The sequence below is a fragment of the Henckelia pumila genome, chromosome 4 (genome assembly GCF_033568475.1).
Source record: "Henckelia pumila isolate YLH828 chromosome 4, ASM3356847v2, whole genome shotgun sequence".
NCBI lineage: Eukaryota > Viridiplantae > Streptophyta > Magnoliopsida > Lamiales > Gesneriaceae > Henckelia > Henckelia pumila.
Window position 1 is genome coordinate 125,731,208 of NC_133123.1, and position 20,298 is coordinate 125,751,505.

At 32.2% G+C, this 20,298-nt stretch overlaps 1 protein-coding gene and 1 long non-coding RNA gene across 4 annotated transcripts; both read right to left on the reverse strand.

Annotated features, from left to right (window-relative positions):
- Positions 1–270: 270 nt before the first annotated feature.
- Positions 271–3,611, reverse strand: LOC140866645 (uncharacterized). 3 transcript variants are annotated; one of them, XR_012144951.1, is made up of 6 exons: positions 3,468–3,611; positions 2,072–2,283; positions 1,667–1,877; positions 1,220–1,284; positions 1,116–1,147; positions 271–536 (listed from the first exon to the last, which is right to left on the reverse strand). It is a non-coding gene; the product is annotated as an uncharacterized lncRNA (long non-coding RNA). The 3 variants fall into 3 exon arrangements; XR_012144950.1 differs by lacking the exon at positions 1,116–1,147; XR_012144949.1 differs by having other exon boundaries at positions 271–1,147.
- Positions 3,612–5,430: 1,819 nt separating this feature from the next.
- On the reverse strand, positions 5,431–7,046 carry LOC140867635 (arabinogalactan protein 41). Its single transcript, XM_073272689.1, has 2 exons — positions 6,764–7,046; positions 5,431–5,659 (listed from the first exon to the last, which is right to left on the reverse strand). The coding sequence occupies exons 1-2, from the start codon at positions 6,894–6,896 to the stop codon at positions 5,586–5,588; spliced, it is 207 nt and encodes a 68-aa protein (XP_073128790.1). The 5' UTR covers positions 6,897–7,046; the 3' UTR covers positions 5,431–5,585.
- Positions 7,047–20,298: the final 13,252 nt, after the last annotated feature.

The window sequence follows — 20,298 nt, forward strand, 5'->3', positions numbered from 1 at the left end:
TCTCTGATACCACTTAATGTGAGACCTCGTTTCTAAACAACTAATATCAGACAACAAGCGATAAGTAATCAAAAACCCTATATATATATATATATATATATTTTTTTTTAAAAGGAGGCTCGCGCGCCCGCACCTACGCCCCGCAAAACCCAGTGCGCCCACGCCAAAGGAAGCGCGCCCGCGCTCATACCTCTCAAAGAGGCCACGCGCCCGTGCCAAAGGAAGCGCGCCCGCGCCGTCCCCTCGCCCAGAAAGGTTAAGGCACTGTAATAAACTCAATCAAAACCTAAACACTTGCATTAAGAGTATTTGACATTCCAATAACAATACAAGAAAGGTTTAGGGAAGAGCAACATTCAATTCAATAGCACCTACATCGTTTCTTGCTTACAAAACATAAACGAGAAGTTCGAATGACTAAACATGATCGCAAAACATAACTAGGTTGACATGCTGATTCGACTTCTAAATGAGTCTCACTTCTATCTCTTGCTCTGGACGCTAACCAGGTCTATGCTGACTTGATCCTGCCCTTCCTGTTGCCAAGTACACATACAAAACAAAGCAACAGCCGGATAACCGGTGAGAATGATAATCTCAGTAAAAGCAACATATCAAGTAATGAATATACAACATGCTATCAAACCACATATTCAAGTCGAAGTTAATGATATGCATGTCTTTAAAACCAGGATATCGATTCTGATAAACACGGGAGTATTGCTCTGCTTTTGGGATCCCGAGGATGAGATCACGTAACAACTCACCGACTCTCCCAATCGAGGTGGTGCCACGTATCCCACTCCTCTAGACTTTGAGCAACCATAATGAGTATGCTAGCACTAGGCGAAATACTACAACCTAGGCCACTCAATCATAGTTCCCAAACGTCTAACAAAAAGGGCGGTTCTGCCCGCTGAAATCAAAGTAGGCTCAAGATGAATACATAACAGAAACATAAACATAAACATAAGCCACATAACAAAAACTCAATCAATCAACAATTACAAGTTCCACGTGCTAGAACAAGTATCAATGCAATATGTGATTTAAAAAGGGAAACTCGAGAACCAACAGTCCCGAGTATGCTATCCCGCTACGATGACTGCTTTTACCTTTCAATGCAGTAGTTCCAACTCTGGATAAGCTACAACAAAAGGTTTAATCAACAACTAAACAATCCAACAACAAAGGCAACGGTTCAAGGTAATCTCTTTACCGTTCTTCGTCCAATTCTCGACGACCAAATGCTGCTAACACAGGGCTTGACAACTCCAAACGAATCTGTTCAGATACAATCAAAGATCAATTACCATGATCGACTTACAAGCCAAGTTCAACAACTTCAAAAACGATTCAAATCTCCAAAACTCAAACCGACGGCATAACGACTATAACTGAACAAACCGACAACGCAGACAGCAGTTCAATAGCGATATAACCTCATAAAAATTCTAAGACAACCAAAACAAAGCAAACCCATCAATCTCAAAATCCACATTTTCGAAAATGGCTTCCAAAAATCATAACAAATCCGAACGTCGCTCTAATTCAAAACCGACAGATAATAAACGATCAGAACTCTGTGGAGAACAACATACTCGAATCTCAAACGATTCTAACAACATCCAAAAACTAGAATGTATCCGATCGTAGAAAAACTTACGATATAACGGAGCTCTCGCTGCAGTGATCGCTAAACTGCCTTCAGAAATAAATTCCAACGGCCGGATCGTGCTCGGACTGGAATCCCAAAGCTTGGAAAAGCTTGGAGGCGTGAGAATGGAGGGAGACGGCTTGGAGGGGATGAAGAAGACTTTGTCAACCAATTTCTAAGAGTAGATAATATATAAAATCCACAATTTGCGTTTTAGTCCCTGAAAAATCCAATTTTTGCAAAAAGGACCCTGATCAAAATCGAGTCGGCTCGTGAACTCTGTAATCTCCGATTAACTCAAATAAACTCATTTAAGATAAAAATGGAGCGTTACAGTAACCTACGTCATTATATTCTTTAGTTAAGCATGAAAATTAATAATTCTTAAAAGAAACATGAAAATTCTTATAGTACCTCCTCTCATGATGAATCTAGTCTCGCATCCACAAATGTCTTCCAAGCTGCTATAGGGAGCATATATTGATTGGTGGAGAAATATACTTTTTTGGATTATCTCTGTTGGGCAAAACAAATCTGCTAGTCAATTTGTTTTTGAAATCTCACCATTTTTTAGCTGTTGAACTCATCACAGAAGACTCACTTTGCAACGCTAGTTCGAAGACATTCTGCAACAGAAAATGTAGTTGGTTATATTTCAAAATACATGAAAGGAAAGGACAATGTGAGGCAACAAACGATTAAAGAAATTATTAATAGATATGTATGGTCAAGAGTTGTTCAAACCATTAAACTAATCAAGCAGCCACATAAATAATTCTTCTACTTAAGGCTGAAAAAGGATCTACATTTGCATGTTGTGAATCTCTAAGTAGAAGAAGACACTAACCTTCAGATTCGAATAACTTACAAATTGGAACACTCCTAATGTACATACATGTTCTAAAAAAATAAGTACGTAAGATTCTTATAAAAAGAATACACATAAATTTTACAATTAAAACTCTTGTGAACGATTGCAATCATTAATTTCACCAAATTCGCATATGATTAAACAAAATCACAACAAAAAAATCCCATTCAACAATTTATTTGTGTCTGTCTTTACTGCTTTCTGTATTATTTGTGTCCAATACAATTTCTATACACTGACATCTGCTCCCGACCCCAGATAAATAATCCCAGATAAATATAGAACGGTTGTAGAAATCCGACAACATATTGGTTGTGTAATTCTCAATCAGGTCTTAGGGAACTGAGATTAACAAAAAAACGAACTTCACATTGATTGCAAAAGTATTCGAACTGCACATGGAAGAGTTGCGCACGAAGCAAAGAAGAGATATTATTCACTAACGACGACAATGACTAATTAATTAAGGCAATCTCATTCAAATTTGTTCCAAAAAAAACTAAGGAAAACTTGCTCGCTAGCTGTCCCTCCACTCATTCCCCCATCAAAAGCAAAATCTAATTATATATATATATATATATATATATATATATATATAGTATGACTCCATTTTTCGAGATGAACTAAGTTATGCTTCGGCCGAGTGGTGCCCCTCGTTCCATTTGTGTTTTTCCCTTACTTTTCCCTTTAAAATAACTCATCCAAACTCAAATATCCTCCCAAAATATGATAGATCTAAAGCAGGCCAAAGAACCAAAACCAGTGTTGCAGAAAGAAAGGGATATTACACGGAATACTATACACTACACCACAAAACATCTTTCAAAACATGTAAAATCCAAATCAAAAGGAAAACCCGAATTCATGTAAAAAAAAAAAAAGAAACATCTTCCAAATCATGTAAAACCCGAATTGATACCAAAATAGAAGGATTCAGACCTTGGGCTTTCGAGTTATGATGTAGGCGAGCAGTTCCAGGAGGTGGTGGACGGCTAGAGATGCAAATCGACGGCCGCTTGGGTTGAAGAAGAAAGGGGATGCGGCTGTTTTGTTTTGTTTTGTTTTTTTTCACGAGAAAAAGCAAAAAAGAAAAGTGAAAGGGAAATTAAGTTGGTTCATCTTTTTACTTTAGTTATGATTAAAGTTTATTTTTAACATTTTACTTTAGCAAAAATAATATGGCGAAGCGAAATGTTATTCAAAACTATTAATGAACCATCGGCTTTGTAAAATTTGAAGTAAAAGGTGCGTTTTTATTTTGCTTGTATTATTATTGAAGTTGATTTTTTCATATTACTTCGTAATTAATAATTATCGAAGTAACTAGTGGCGAAGTAAAAGACCAAAATTCTTCTAGCGTAAATCCCCAAATCCAAACATATTTTTGCATTCAATTTCTGTCATAAAAAAGTATGTTTGAACTCCCTGATTCACGAAAAATTTTCTGCATTTTCTGGGTTCACGTGTTTTTTTACGAGTTAAAATCAGTACAAAACATTGAAAATAATCAAATATGGTACTAAGATATGATATTTGAGTACTAATTGGCTTAGATCCGATACAAAAGATAAAATTTTGGATACACAATTTGAGCAACTTTATTTATATCAACACTTGTAACACATGTTTAGATACGCAATAATCATATATTAGTATCAGATCTAAAACAATTGATGTTCCAATATCATATATTAGTATCATATTTCCATTATTTTGTACCGTCGTTTAATTAAAAAAGACAATTATTAAATTAATAACAATACTTGCATACATATTATAGTACTCAAAAAATATATATTAGTACCAATTTGAAACAACTTATGTTCAAATATCATGTATCAATACTGTATTTTCAATGTTTTATACCGATTTTCATCTAAAAAAGAACATGAGGGGCTAGAGAGTGCAGAAACATTTAGCTATGGATCAAGGAGCTCAAACATAAATTTAGGAATTTAAAGCAAATTTACTCTTGATTTAATCGTATAAGCTCATTTACGAGCTAATATTAGAAAATTTTAGACTTTTAATTTGAGGCGAATGTCTCATTCGACTTGACCAATGAAAAAATTATTATTTTTTATGTCAAAAATATTATTTTCAATGTTGATATAGATCGGATTGACAAGTACCACTAGTGCGGGTATATTTTTCTGAATATTTATAAAAATAGGAAGTGAGATTAATTGTTTTTAACGATTAAATAATATACACCATTATATTGATTAATCAAATGAAATTCATTCTATAAAAAATAACAATATAATTATTAAATTCATTAAAATAATCAAAAATGGAATCATATTTTATGAAATTCTCATACTTATATTTGTAATGATTTTTAAAAGTTATTAATTTATGTATTGATGAGAAACGTGCAAGGGTTTTTTGAAAAAAAAATATTTTCTTAATTAATCGAAAAATATGTCTCTCATGAATTTAACCGCGAGACTAATTGTCTCGATCAATAATCGTAATTTAAAATAATATTTTTGACATAAAAATGTATATTTTTTCTTTCTTTTTTTTTGATGTGGGAATCCGCAGCCGCTACCTTTCGGTGCGTTTTGGGTAAACCCCGAACTGATACAATACCCTGCAAACTATATATTTTTTCATGAATATTTGAATCGGGTCTGAGATAAATCTCACAAATTGACCCGTAAAATGGTTTTATAAGAGTTATTGATTAATCAAATTTGTTAATTTAAAACATTGACCCAAGTCCAAATCGAAAAAATTAAATATATCGCGATGACATTCAAATTAACCATCTATGTGAGAAAGACCAAGTATTTTATATTTATTAATATGCCCATTATTCTTAAATATATATTAGGTTGATAAAACTTATTTTTATATTATTAAAAATGAATAATTCTCAACTCTGCAAAATAAAAAATAAAATAACAAAAATCTTCAACAAACGACAACATTAAAAATGAGATTTCTACAAAACAAAAGAAATTAAGATTGTTTTAATTTATATATTTCCTTGATTATCAATTTCATATGTTAAAGAATAATCAAATGTGTTTAGATTAGAAATTCTAAACTCTAATGAATAATGTACGTTAGCACCAAAGCCACCAGCATTAGAACGTATGCAATTCCCTGATCTATGGTCGTCCCTGCAGAAAAATGTTTTTTTTAAAAAAAAATTAGATAATAATTAGTGGACATATCAAATCATACAAACGTATAAAATTATAAATAAATGTACACACACATATTATATATATATATATATATATATATATATATATATATATATAGAGTTTTGCTATGCTGCCCACCTATGACGTGATAATCATCCCATGGATGAATCATTGGATGATTGCCACCTCATAGGTGGGCATGAAGGTGGGCACGGAAGACGGACAGCATAACAAAACTCATATATATATATATATATATATATATATATATCCACACCCACGTACATACTGTTTATTTATATATTGTCAATACTATTTTATTTTGTTGGAAAAGTAACCAACTTTGTCATCTAAGCTATGGTTACCATCACACACACACACATATATAAGGGGAGGACTCGAACTTCGGTCTTCGTCAAGGCGGACAGATAGATCAATTGGGAAGCATCTAAGTTTTGATTCTATTTAATCCTTTAATTTCTCAACGTTGTGTTTTAATCCCATAATTTTGTTTTTGTTGGTTTTTTATCATATTTTCTTAGAGTGTTGATGTAACGTCGGATACATCATTTATTTTTCGATATCATATCAATATTTTTCGGCACTCCATTGATCGTTGATATGGCAAAAAACCAACAAAACATAAAGCTACATGATAAAAAATACAACTTTGACAAGTAGATGAATACAAACAAACAAACATTACAACTTAGCGAACTAAATTGGTCATTTTCTTATTTTCTAATTTCTATGTCAATTACCTTTACACCATCAATTTTTAGGTCATGCAACTTCTAAAATGGGTCCAATTACATGTAAAAGTTTGATATTGATGTGAAATTAAAAAATACTAACGTAATATCAAGAATTGTTAACTATAGATGTCACGTCATCAATTAAATCAAAATTACTAAAAAATTAAAGTTGGGTGTACAGAAACCAACCCAAAATTGGATAGCAAAAACTATCATTTTCCTTAACATAACATATGAATAAGTTTTTTCTATATATTCTTTATAAAAAAGAAAAGAAAAGAAAAGAAAAAGGCAGTGAGAATAAATGAACATGCGGGCATACCATCGCTGGTGGGGGAAGGCGCCGGCGCAAATGTCTGAAAATGGGCGGCGCAGCCGGCAGGCAAAGCGGCAACAGCCAACACCACTGCAATCGCCGCCAGGAAAGATTTGTTGATGGAAGTGACTGCCTCCATCTTGATTCCTTCTCCGAAATATATATATATATTAATTAATTCTTCTCTGCGACGTCTCGATCGGCGGCGATGGAGGTTGCCGCAGAGAGAGAATACGCCAAAACACGCTTATTGTCTCACTACTTATCTTCTCTTACGAAATTTGAAATATATTTCCCTTTGATTTTTGAGGGATTTTATGTCAATGGAAGTTGGGGAAATTGTGGTGTGGAGAAGATGAAGGAATGCTCTTAAACTTGTTAGGACATGAAAATACATTCGGTTATTATTTCTAGGATGCCAAAATATATATATAGGGGACAATATTTTGGAAATTTACTCCTAAAAATATGATATCCTTAATTGAATTAGCGATATATACACATTTTTTTTTGTGGCGTGGAACCCGTAATCGCTACCTTTCGATGCGCTCTGGATAAGTGCAAAGAGTAAATTGATGTTAACTCTCGAATGCTGTCAGAATGGTAGATCTAATTATAAGTTTTTTGTTTTTTTGTTCTTACATGAGATGATCACTGTTCACATGAACATCTCACGTATAAATAAATAAATAAATAAAAACTGAACTAAACTATTGATGTATGGTAAATGAGATCCTACCTGTATAGGTAATTTCTCAAAGAACATCTAATGGTGGAGATTTATTAATACATGTATCATTTTTTCAATGGACTCCACGTATATTGATGAATTTTACCCTTAGATGCACAATGAAGGCAGTACCTATACAGGTAGGTTGAAATAATCCGATATATAGGTATTACACATATTCCAACATCGACAAAAACGAGGAGAGGAATGTTTTGCTAAATTGGATATGGAAAAATTGTACATAAAATTTAAAACAATTTTATTTTATATTAAATTAAAAATGGACTATCAACTTCTCGTCGAGTTTTTGTTTTCTGAATTATATATTTATTTTTTTTTAAAAAAAACACAATTTATGTTCTCCGCTCTCAAATAAAAATCCACCTTCATCGGAAATCGAACGAATTATTGTTGAGTTTTAGGTAGTGTTAGGGATAACTTTTAGGAAGCACTTCTCATCTTTTTTTAACAAAATTTTGTTGAGATAAAACTGAAAAATTATTACTAGAAGCTCTACAAGTTTGGGCCGATTAATGGTTACCTGGATCTAAACTAATGTATTAACCAGTGCAGGCCGGCCCATAATAATAACCAAAATACATGGGTCAGCCCATTCAGCAACTTCGTTGTCCAAATATTTAAAAGTTCAAAAAACAATCACAAAAATTCTCAAAACTCTCCAAATTTATCCATAAAACTCTAAAAAAAATTGGCGGAGTTGGGTCGTGTTGAAGACTCGTCTCACAAAATTAACCAGGTGAAACAGTTTTACAAGAGTTTTTGTGATTTGAAAATCTCGTTCACGATATATTATTAGATATAATTATTAACTCTTCTAAAAAAAAGATATAATCATTAACTAACTCTATTTAGAAAAACTAATTAAAGATATTTTCGATCTAATTTTTTATTTAATAATGATGTCTTCTAAAATAATCGTTCGACACATCATGTCACCTATCAGCATATTTTTCCATGTCATCGCATTTCCCTAGCCAGCTCAAGAATAACATGACAATGAAGATTATATGATAAAACTGATCGACATCGTCGAGGTAGAAAAGAAAAAAAGAGAAATGTGATGTCTTATTTATTTAATAAATTAAATAATTGTTGTACTTCAGAGCACAAGAAAATCAATATATATAACACTCTCGGCAACCACTATCAATCTATGATTCACCAAGATCCAGCCAACATTCGAAGAATAAGAACACACGCAAGAGAAATAATAATAACATCGCAATTACTTGGTTCGGATTGAGATCAATCCTACATCCAAGGATCTGGGAAACACCCAAATAAATTCACTAAGAATCACGTCGAATCAGTTCAATACAATCCTCTTCACAGATGTTAAGCCACAAACTAAAACAAGTAAAAAATGGCAGAACAAACAAGAACAGAAGAAACAAAGAACTCTGAAGTTTCAGCTCTAATCAGGAACCCTTCGATCTTCTCTACTGGATCAAGAAGAAAAGCCCTCAATGTTCTTCAAAGATATGAACTGTTTTGACAGAAGAAAGATATGAGAAGTGCATCGAGATCTTGAGTAATATGTATTTCGATTTAACTCCCAGATCAAGTTCTACTTAAACTAACTCAACTAATTAACTACCCTAACTAACTGAGCTAATCTAAGCCGTTGGATAACATCTTGACTCCCTTTGACTGATCTGAGCCATTGAATGCAACTAATGCCCAAGTCAACAAGTCAACATTATATCCCACAAATCTCCACCTTTGACAGATTCGCTGCTTCCAAATGAATTCAATGATTCCCCATTCAATATAGATTAGATCACTCCACAAGCTGTAGCATGCTCAATGCTTGATTGAGCTTGCCAACCGGTATTACCTTAGTTAACATATCTGCCGGATTAACATTTGTATCAATCTTCAGAATTTTAACCAATCCATTTGATATAATGTCCCTCACAAAATGCAACCTTACATCTATATGCTTTGTCCTTTCGTGAAAAACAGAATTCTTTGATAGATGTATAGCACTTTGTAAATCACAGAATATTGTAACACCTTTCTGCTCGAATCCAATTTCTGTCACAAATCCTGAGATCCAAAGACCTTCTTTTACTGCTTCTGTTAAGCTTATATACTCTACTTCAGTGGTAGATAATGCAACCACACTTTGTAAATTTGACTTCCAGCTCACCACATTTCCTCCAAAAGTGAACACATATCTTGAAATCGATCTCCGTTTATCCAAATCTGCTGCATAGTCCGAATCACAATAACCAGTGACTACATATGGTTTTAATGCAGGTTCTGGATACTTTAGTCTTAGTCTTTTAGTTCCCTTTAGGTACCTTAGTAACCACTGCACAACCTTCCAATGGTCTCTGCTTGGTTTACTCATGAACCTACTAACAAGATCCAAACTATAAGTAATATCTGGACGTGTTGAAACCATCATATACATGATGTTTCCTACTGCATTAGAATATGGAACATTCTTCATATGTAAAGACTCCAGCTCCTCTTGATCTTCCTTCACGACTTTTAATTTGAAATGCGCACCAATAGGAGTAGTTACTGATCTAGCATCTGCCATATTGAAAATTTCTAGAACCTTATGAATGTAATTTTCTTGAGACAGATACAAAGTCCGTGTCCTTCTATCTCTTTGAATTTCAACTCCTAATATCTGCTTTGCTGGACCAAGATCTTTCATTTCAAATACAATATTAAGCTGTTGCTTTAGCCTATGAATTTCCTTAAGCTCTTTACATGCTATAAGCATGTCATCAACATAAATCAACAGATAGATAAAAATCTGATCATGAAGCTTCTTGAAATATACACAACTGTCAAATTTGGACCTTACATAACCTTGCTGGAGCATAAAATCATCAAAACGTTTATACCATTGTCTTGGTGATTGTTTAAGGCCATACAGGGATTTTTTCAGCATACATACTTGCCCAGCTAGAGGATTAATCTCAAAACCTTTAGGTTGTGTCATCAGAATCTCTTCTTCTAGATTTCCATGTAAAAATGCTGTTTTAACATCTAGTTGCTCTAATTCAAGATCTTCCATAGCTGTAATGGCAAGCAAAATTCTGATGGAAGTGTGCTTTACTACTGGAGAAAACACTTCATGGTAGTCTATTCCTTCAACCTGAGAGAATCCTTTTGCAACTAATCTAGCTTTGTACCTAGGTTTTTCAACTCCTGGGATTCCAGGTTTCCTTTTTTAAATCCATTTGCATCCAATCACCCTCTTATCTTCTGGTTTATTGACTAATGTCCATGTGTCATTCTTGATCAATGGCTTATACTCCTCTTGCATAGCATTCTGCCATAGTGCTCTATCTTTACCTTTCATTGCATCTTCATATGTTGTAGGTTCTTCTACTTCCATTAATTCAGCCACATTAAGAGCAAAGACAGTGAACTCGGATGTGCAAATCTTGAGGGAAGCCTGATTTCTCTTCTAATTCTGTCTCTTGCTAGTTTATATTCTTCCAGATTTTGTTCAGAATCTGTGCCAACATCTTGTTCATCTCTGTTTTCAATTGAGACCTCTAAATTCTGAAATTCATTGTGACATATATCATAAGAATCTTCAGGTGAGTCTTGGTTAGCTCCACCTTCATCTTTATACAGTGCATTGCTGGATGTTTGAGTCTGATTTTCATTCTGAAAAGGCTGCTCAGCTTGTTTAGAGCTGGCTGCTGCTGGAACAACTTTGTTAGCAAAAAAAAATGGACTCATTAAATACTACATCTCTACTGATAATGCACTTTTGTTCATCTAAAAGCCAGATTCTATACCCTTTTACACCAGTAGGATAACCCAAGAAAATGCCCTTCTTAGCTCTAGGACTTAACTTCCCTTGATTTGCATGAATGTATACAACATAACCAAAAGTCCTTAGATGTTTATAATTTGGTTTTAAGCTAGACCATTTTTGTTCTGGGACCATAAACTCGATGGCAGAAGATGGTGATAGATTGATCAAGTAACAAGCTGTGGAGGCAGCTTCTGCCCAAAATCTTTGTGGCAATCCACTCTCACTAAGCATGCATCTAAGTTTATTCATGATAGTTCTATTCATTCGTTCTGCCACTCCATTTTGTTGTGGAGTGTAAGTGCAGGTCTTATGTCTAGTGATGCCATACTTAGCACAATATTCATCAAACTCATGATTACAAAATTCCAATCCATTTTCAGTTCTTAAGGTCTTGATTTTATTTCCAGATTGGTTCTCAACTAAAATTTTCCATTCTATAAACTTGCTAAAGGCTTGATCTTTAGTTTTCAGAAAATATAACCAGACCTTTCGAGAATAGTCATCTATTAAGGAAATGAAATATTGACATTTATAGAGTGATTGAGGTACCTTGGGAGATCCCCACAGGTCAGCATGCATATAATCCAGAGGTGACTTAGTGTTATGAGTAGCTGTATTGAAACTCAGTCTATGTGTTTTACCTAAAACACAATTCTCACAGAAGTTCAGACTGCTGATGTGTTTAGTATCCAGAAGTTCCTGCTTGCACAACTCTTGTAACCCCTTTAAGCTAATATGTTCGAGCCTTTGATGCCAAAGAAGAGTTTGATCTTTATCAGACATGGTTAGATGAATTTCAGATAATAGAGTTGTTCCCTGAAGTATATACAGCCCTTGTTTCAGAATGGCTTTCATTATCACTAGTGAACCTTTCACTACTTTAAGAGTGCCACCTTGAGCTTTGTAACTCATCCCCTCTGATCCAAGGTACCTAAGGAGATCAAATTCCTTTTTAGCTTAGGAATGTACCTTACATCAGATAGAATTTTCACTGATTCGTCCCACATCTTTAGCTTTATTGATCCAACACCATGAATTTTGCAAGACTCATTGTTTCCTAGAAGCACATATCATGTTTGTGTCTCAACGAAATCTGAGAACCAGTCCTTTCTAGGGGACATATGATAGGTGCATCCTGAATCAAGAATCCATTCTTCTTTTGGGTCATCAGTTGAGATGGTTAGGACCTCAGCCTCTTCATAACTCTCAAGAATATTTGCTGCATCAGTTGTATAAGTGACCTCTTGTCCTTGATTGGATTTTCTCAAAGGACAGAACCTCCTGATGTGGCCTTCCTTCTTGCAAGACCAACATGTTCTCTTTGGTCTTGTCTTAGATCTAGACCTAGACTTTGATATACTGGTTGGTCCTCTTCTCTCAAGTGATCTTCCTCTTACATTTAGACCTTCTCCAGCAGGCTTTTGAAGCTTTCCATTAGCTTTCAAGTCTAGTTCCTTGGAATAAGCTGCTCCTGTCACTTTTTCAAGTGTAAGAGTCTCCCTGCCATATTTCAAAGTGTCCCTTAGTTGATCATATGCTTTTGGAAGAGAGTTTAGAAGAAAGATTTCCTGATCTTCTTCATCAATCTTGACCTCCATATTCTCAAGATCTGATAACAACTTAGTAAACTCATCAATGTTCTCATCTATCGATTTGTGTTCTTCCATCTTAAAGCTGTAAAATCTCTGCTTCAAGTATATCCTATTTGGTAATGCTTTTGTCATATACAATTGCTCCAGTTTGAGCCACATATCGGCAGCAGTTTTCTCTCTTACAACTTTTCTAAGAATCTGATCATTTAGGCTGAGAACAATCGTGTTTCTTGCCTTCTTTAATATCTCTACTTTGTTCTCCTTTGAATCTAAAATCTTAGAATCTCCTAATAATGCATCATCAAGACCAAGATTTCCTAGATGTGCAATCATCTTCTCCCTCCATAGGTTGAAGTCATTTTTTCCATCGAATTTCTCTACCTCAAATCTTGAGGTGGACATTGCTAGAGAGTGTCCCTGGCCAGTAGACATGATTCAACAATAATTCCACACACACCCGAGTCAAGATAATCCAATGAGTCAAATAAGAAGAAGAGCAAACAGAACACCCTCTCAAGATCTTTCGCCCCAAGATTTTCACCTTGAGGCTCTGATACCACTTGTTGTACTTCAGAGCACAGGGAGATCAATATATATAACACTCTCGGCAACCACTATCAATCTATGATTCACCAAGATCCAGCCAACATTCGAAGAATAAGAACACACGCAAGAGAAATAATAATAACACAACAATTACTTGGTTCGGATTGAGATCAATCCTACATCCAAGGATCTGGGAAACACCCAAATGAATTCACTAAGAATCACGTCGAATCAGTTCAATACAATCCTCTTCACAGATGTTAAGCCACGAACTAAAGCAAGTAAAAAAATGGCAGAACAAACAAGAACAGAAGAAACTAGGGGTGGAATCGGGTCGGGACCCGTCCCGTAACCCCCTTACCTGATTCCTATCCCGATAGGAATTGGAATATTTTTTCTTCACCCGATCCCGCACCCGAAAAGTGTCGGAACCCGAATATTCAGGATCCCGTCGGGTCGGGAGAGGGTAATCCCGAATAATATTTTTTTAAAAAAAATTCTATGAAAATATTTTTTAAAAAAAAATTTATGAAAAAAATCAAACAATTTTTAATACATTACAAATAAATTAAAATTTCTTTATATATAACCATTAAAAAACTAAAACATTTTTTAGACATTACAAATAAACTAAAACAACTAGTTAATTAATAAAAAAACATATAATTATTCATAATAATAAAAAAACAAAATAAAAATTTATAACTCAATGTTAATATTAAAAAAGATAAATATAAAAAACATTATATGGTATATAATTATAAAAACATTAATATTAAAATATAAATATTTTAAAAAAATTATTTTTTTAATTAAAAAATATTATTAAAAAATATTATTTTTATATTCGCATCGGGTCGGAAATCCCGTCGGGAAGAGCAGCCTATCCCGATCCCGATCCCGAAGTTAATCGGATCGAAAAAAATCCCGACCACTCGGGTCGAAAAAATTTCGGGACGAAAAAATTTCGGGACGGGATCGGGTTGGGAATCGGGACGGGTCGGGATTTATATAAAATTTGCCACCCCTAGAAGAAACAAAGAACTCTGAAGTTTCAACTCTAATCAGGAACCCTTCGATCTTCTCTACTGGATCAAGAAGAAAAGCCCTCAATGTTCTTCAAAGATATGAACTGTTTTGACAGAAGAAAGATATGAGAAGTGCATCGAGATCTTGAGTAATATGTATTTCGATTAACTCCCAGATCAAGTTCTACTTAAACTAACTCAACTAATTAACTACCCTAACTAACTGAGCTAATCTAAGCCGTTGGATAACATCTTGACTCCCTTTGACTGATCTAAGCCATTGAATGCAACTAATGCCCAAGACAACAAGTCAACATTATATCCCACAATAATTGTGCATTTTTATTATATAAGTCGTCTCCTTTCTCAAAGAGGAGAAGTTCTCACATGATACTAAAGTAGTGTTTGGATAGTTTTTAAGAAACACTTCTCAACTTTTTTTCAACAAAATTTCACAAAATCTGACAAATGCTTTCTAGAAACTCTCTCAAATACTACCTAAGTTCTATTCCTTTTCAGCTTTCACTCACGTTCCTTTATTTTCCTCCATTCATGTGTTGGCCTACACATAGGAGGGATCACATTGAGAGAAATCCCGGCATCCTCTAACTGGTTTGTTCATGATTTTCGAAAAAAAGATGGATTAATTGGAACACCAACATATAGAAGATGCGAACTTTGGGAGCCTCAAATGATAATAAATTATTTATTTGAATAAAATTTAACCTGTTGGAAAATATTATTTTATTAGTTTTTGAGGGGATAAGATATTCTTACAAATATAGTAAATTAAAGTAGAATATGTGAACCCTTAAATCCATAATCACCATAATTAAGGGCACTAGGCCCAAAATGGGCCTACTAATTTCAAGGCCCATGAAATTTCTATAAATATTTACCTTTCTTCCTTTTGCCGGTTAAATTTTCATTTCCTCTCGATAAGTTCTATATTTTCTATGTTTCTAGGTAGTACTGATTTGAGCATCAAAAAGTTTTCATCAGGTGATCTCAACGTCTCTAACGTTCTGTTTATGACGCAGATGATGATCCGCTGTTTTATCTTAAGTTTTGAAACAGTGATGATACCTACACACTTGAAACTAACGTAATCGTTTTTCCTTGAATTTTCGGATTCAGGTACTATTTTATTTGGCTACATCATTTTTAGAGAGATATGTAATTATTTAGTTTTAAATATATTGAGACCATTGTCTAATTATACAAAGCCCCCTTTTGTTGGTAGTTGGAAATAATTAATAAAAATTGGAGAAAATAAAATAAGACAAAATCAGAATAGAATTAAATTCAATGTTCAAATAGTTTGGACCCTACTTGTCTTGCATTGGATTCTAACTTATAGCAAAAATTTGTTATCAGCAATTGTCTCTTGGTGTTTTAATCTGTTTAGCTCAGGTCGTAGGTTGTATAGGCCCAATTCTTGAAGATGCCTCCGCAGGTGGGCCTCTCCTTGTACCATTCCATGAAATCCACTAATATAAGCATTCATAAATATTATATAATTCTTCTCAAAAAAATCATAAAATATGATATATATATATATATATATATGGAAAATAGTCAAAATGGTTTATAAGTTTGTCCATTTTGTGTTTTGGTCCTGTAAGTATTTAATTTTGGATTTTAGTCCTATAAGTTAAGTTATAATTGGTTTTTAGTCATTTCTTAATAGAGTGTTGACGTGACATTAGAAAATGCTGACGTGACAGCTAAAAATGTTAAGTGACATTGAGAAATGATGATGTGTCTATTGTGGCATCAAAAATTAAATGCTATGTTTTCAAAACCGGACTGTACCGACTGGTTCAACCAGTTCGATCCGAAATCGATCACTGATTTGATCCGAAACACTCCCAAAAATCTTTTTAACGGTTGAACCGACAGAACAAGTCAAGAACCGGAAAATTTATTTTTCGATTTTTTTTGAAAAATTAGTTTTTTATTTTAAATCTTAATTTAATATTTTATTATATATACATGATTGTTTGAAAAAAAATTTTAGTTAAAAATATTATTTATTAATATTAGAGTTTATAATTTTTTTGAATATATTTAGATAGTTAATTAATTTTCAAACTATGATAAATATATATATTTTTCTATTTATATAAATTTTTAGGTTTTTATAATTTAAAATATATTATTAATTATATTATATAAACAATTTTTCAATCCGATTGTCCGGTTAAAACATTCCAATCAGTTGGATCGTTTTTTAAGCTAGATCGGTTTAATCACTTGTTCGGTTATAAATTAAAAAACATTGCTTAAATGAAAAAGGATTAAAAATCAAAATATAACTAAACTTACAAGACCAAAACCCAAAAGTGAATACTTATAGGACCAAATCACAAAACAAGCAAACTTACAGGACTATTTTGGCTATTATCTCTATATATATATATATTAAAAAACAACGTTGTATAACATTGATAATTCAAAAAACTCTTGTGAGACTATCTAAATAATTAATTTTATGAGACTAATCGCTTGTTCAATCCAACCTGACATGATCTAGGCCAAATATCCTTTCGATTTGATATCCTTTTAGATTTGATAGGGCCATTTGCTAGTCATTATCAGAGATTATTATTATTTTTATGTATATTGCGTTTTTGTCTCGTATGCATACTTTTTTCTGTAATTTTAGTGTGTTAATGTTGTCACAATTCAATTTAATTGGTTTGTTATTTTTTAATGGTGATTTTAGTCGTTTTTTCTATGTGACATCAATAATAGTATTTATATGATGCTTACGTATATAATGTTACATCAGTATTTTAATTAAAAAAATATTAAAATTGTCCAAAATCAGATAATACATACAAAATTAAGTTTAAAATTTGATATTACGGTGAACCAAAATCACGAAGAAGTAATCATATATGGCTAAAATGCAATTTTCAATACACACATGTCTATATTTTATTATATAATACAAGAGAGACTTGTAGTAATTAATTTTGGGGATGTGATATAATTTTTGATAAACCGAAAAAGCCTTTATAAACTTACAAAAATACTTCATCTTCATTTAATTAAAAAACTTATCACAAAAAATTTATTTTATTTATTTATCCATAACTATCAGTCTATCATATCTAATAATTTTTTTTTTCATATTTACTTATTCTTTATAATTTTTAAATAATCATAACCTATTTAAATAAAAAGTATTACCTCTAAAAAAAATAAAAAATAAAAAGTATTATAAAAAATAAATTTTAAAATTTTCTATTGTGTTATGATCTCTAGTAGTTTCACAAAAACTCTTTAATATCAAACTTCACTTATATAAAAATACTTTTAAAATATAAATATATTATATTTATGTCATATATAACGTATGTGTATTATGTTATATATACAATGTGTGTGTTTTATCTATCAGTATATTATAATCAGGGGCGGAGGCACATATCCCCTTAGGGCCCCCCCAAAAAAAAATTTTAGTGTGTATATATATATTGGTTTTGTTTGGTATTTTTTTAATAATCTTTAATGGGTTGTGCCCCATTTTCTTTAATATATAATACATTGACTTCTCAAATAAAATAAGGTAATTTATTTTAAGTGGCGATCAACCTCTCTTTTTTATTGGATATTTGATTCATTTTTTCTCTTACACTCTTCTGAGTGGCCGACCAAGACAGTGAAACACAACACCCAATTAAGATTTAAGATCATTTTGCCTTAAACAAAAAAAAAATAAGGGCATTTCGTAAATGATTTCAGGTTTTTTTTGTGTATTTTTTTCTTCATATCGTGTTTTTTAAGTCATTTTTTTTCAAAAAATTAGGTTTTGGTTTCTTGAGAGCATATATTTCTGAATTCTTCTCTTTATTTTTTTCTTGTTTTAAATATTTGTTTCATTTAATCATGGGACAACACATTTGATATCAATGTTAGAAATACTAAAATTTATTGTAAAAAATGAAATTAGCATTGTTAATTTTTGCGTCTTTGATTATTTTTGTTTGACTATTTCTATCTGTTGAATAATTGTTCGAAAATATTTGTGGATAGCAATGTATTTTTTACTATATTCATGAATAATAATGTAATTTAATTGATAAAAATATAGTAGATAGTGTTAAATAAACTAGCAGAAAATTGAATGCAATGAATCTCGTTTTATCTACTAAGTTTTATCCAAAAAACTTTGCAGAACATGAGATGCTGCAATTAAAAATTCAATTTAAGCATTTTGATCATGTTTGACAACTTTCTTAATTATATCAGAACTTACTTGAAACTTATTTAATTGTTTAGATCTTGATAGTGGTTTGGGCTTAGTCCCTCTCTTTTGTTTTTCTTTTTTCATTTCTAATAATATCTTTTTTTTTTAAAAAAAAAAGTCGAAAATCTATCCGTCTGTGTTTACGCTTTCTGTTTCTTCTTTGTTGCCCCCCTTTTACGTGATCCTGGCTCCGTCCCTGATTATAATATAACATAATTCTTATAGATAAGGTACACACATTGCGTATACAATATACTGGTAGATTATTTATGATATTTTTTAATTAAATGAAAATGAAGTATTTTTGTTATAAAGGCTTTATGTTCTACATGTTTACTAAATTCCTACATAGTAATTTGAAACAGAATTAACGCTGTTTTTAAAAAATTCATTATTTTTTTGACATGCAAAATATAATTGTTACTTGAGGCATCTTTGCAATACATGGATAAGATTTTATTAATTAATTTAATCAATTTAAAATATTTGATGGTGCCGACTTTTATTTTATTATTATTTTTAATTAAACGCACGGATATTTAGAAGGTGCTGCTAATTGGCTTTTTTCATTTAATAAATCACAAGAGCTGAAATGGTCCAATTACTTGATGTGAAAGGAGGCAAATCTTAAACATGGATCATATATGCTATTGCCAGGGGACCCCTAAAGGAACTACACATTCTTGAAACATTTATCCATGACTACTCACTGTATCATAAAATATTAAGTGACAACTAAATACTAGAATATTTTTAAAATTCTTAAATGAGGAATATGGAAATTGTATATATATGAAAAAATTTCTTGTTTGGTCCTATTAGTTTGTCACATTGCTATTTTGGTCCTCTATGTTATAAAATTTCAGTTTAAGTCATATATCTTTCGATTTTTGACAATTTTAGTTTATTTTCATCAAGATTATTGATGAAGCATCAGATACATATTACTACCTTGATATCAATAGGAAAAATGATTAAAATTATCAAAAAACAAAATAGACAAATATTATAATTGAAATTTGATTATATATAGGATCAAAATCGCAAAAAAGTAAACACAGACAAGACCAAAAACCAATTTTCCATACAATTGACGCCTAAATTAATTTTACGATAATATTTATTGCTCATTTTTTTAAAGAAAATTATTGCAATAATATGAACCCCAGTCTTCTTCAAACTCATTTCATACATATCCTCAAAAAAAATTTGAGGGCAAAATGGCATTATTTTAAAGGAGAGTGTCGAGTTTGTGTGCTAGAACAACCAGAATTGAGGCGTGCTACTTAATTTGAAAATAAACACTGTTGTATGTTTTTGTCAAACGTTGCTTTCGAGGGGCCATGTATTATGTAAAACTCGATTCGACCTTTTCTTTCTTTTTTTTCGGGACAAAGTAAACAAAAAAATTGTTTCGAGATCACCTAACTATAACTGTGCATGGTCTAGCTTACCACTTATCTCACCATGGTTTTTTAGGACTAGAAATAAATCACGACGTTCGTGAGTTCTTCGAAACTAAATTCGATAAAAATTCGTATTAGCTCGTTTAATGAGGCTCGCCAAGATTAAC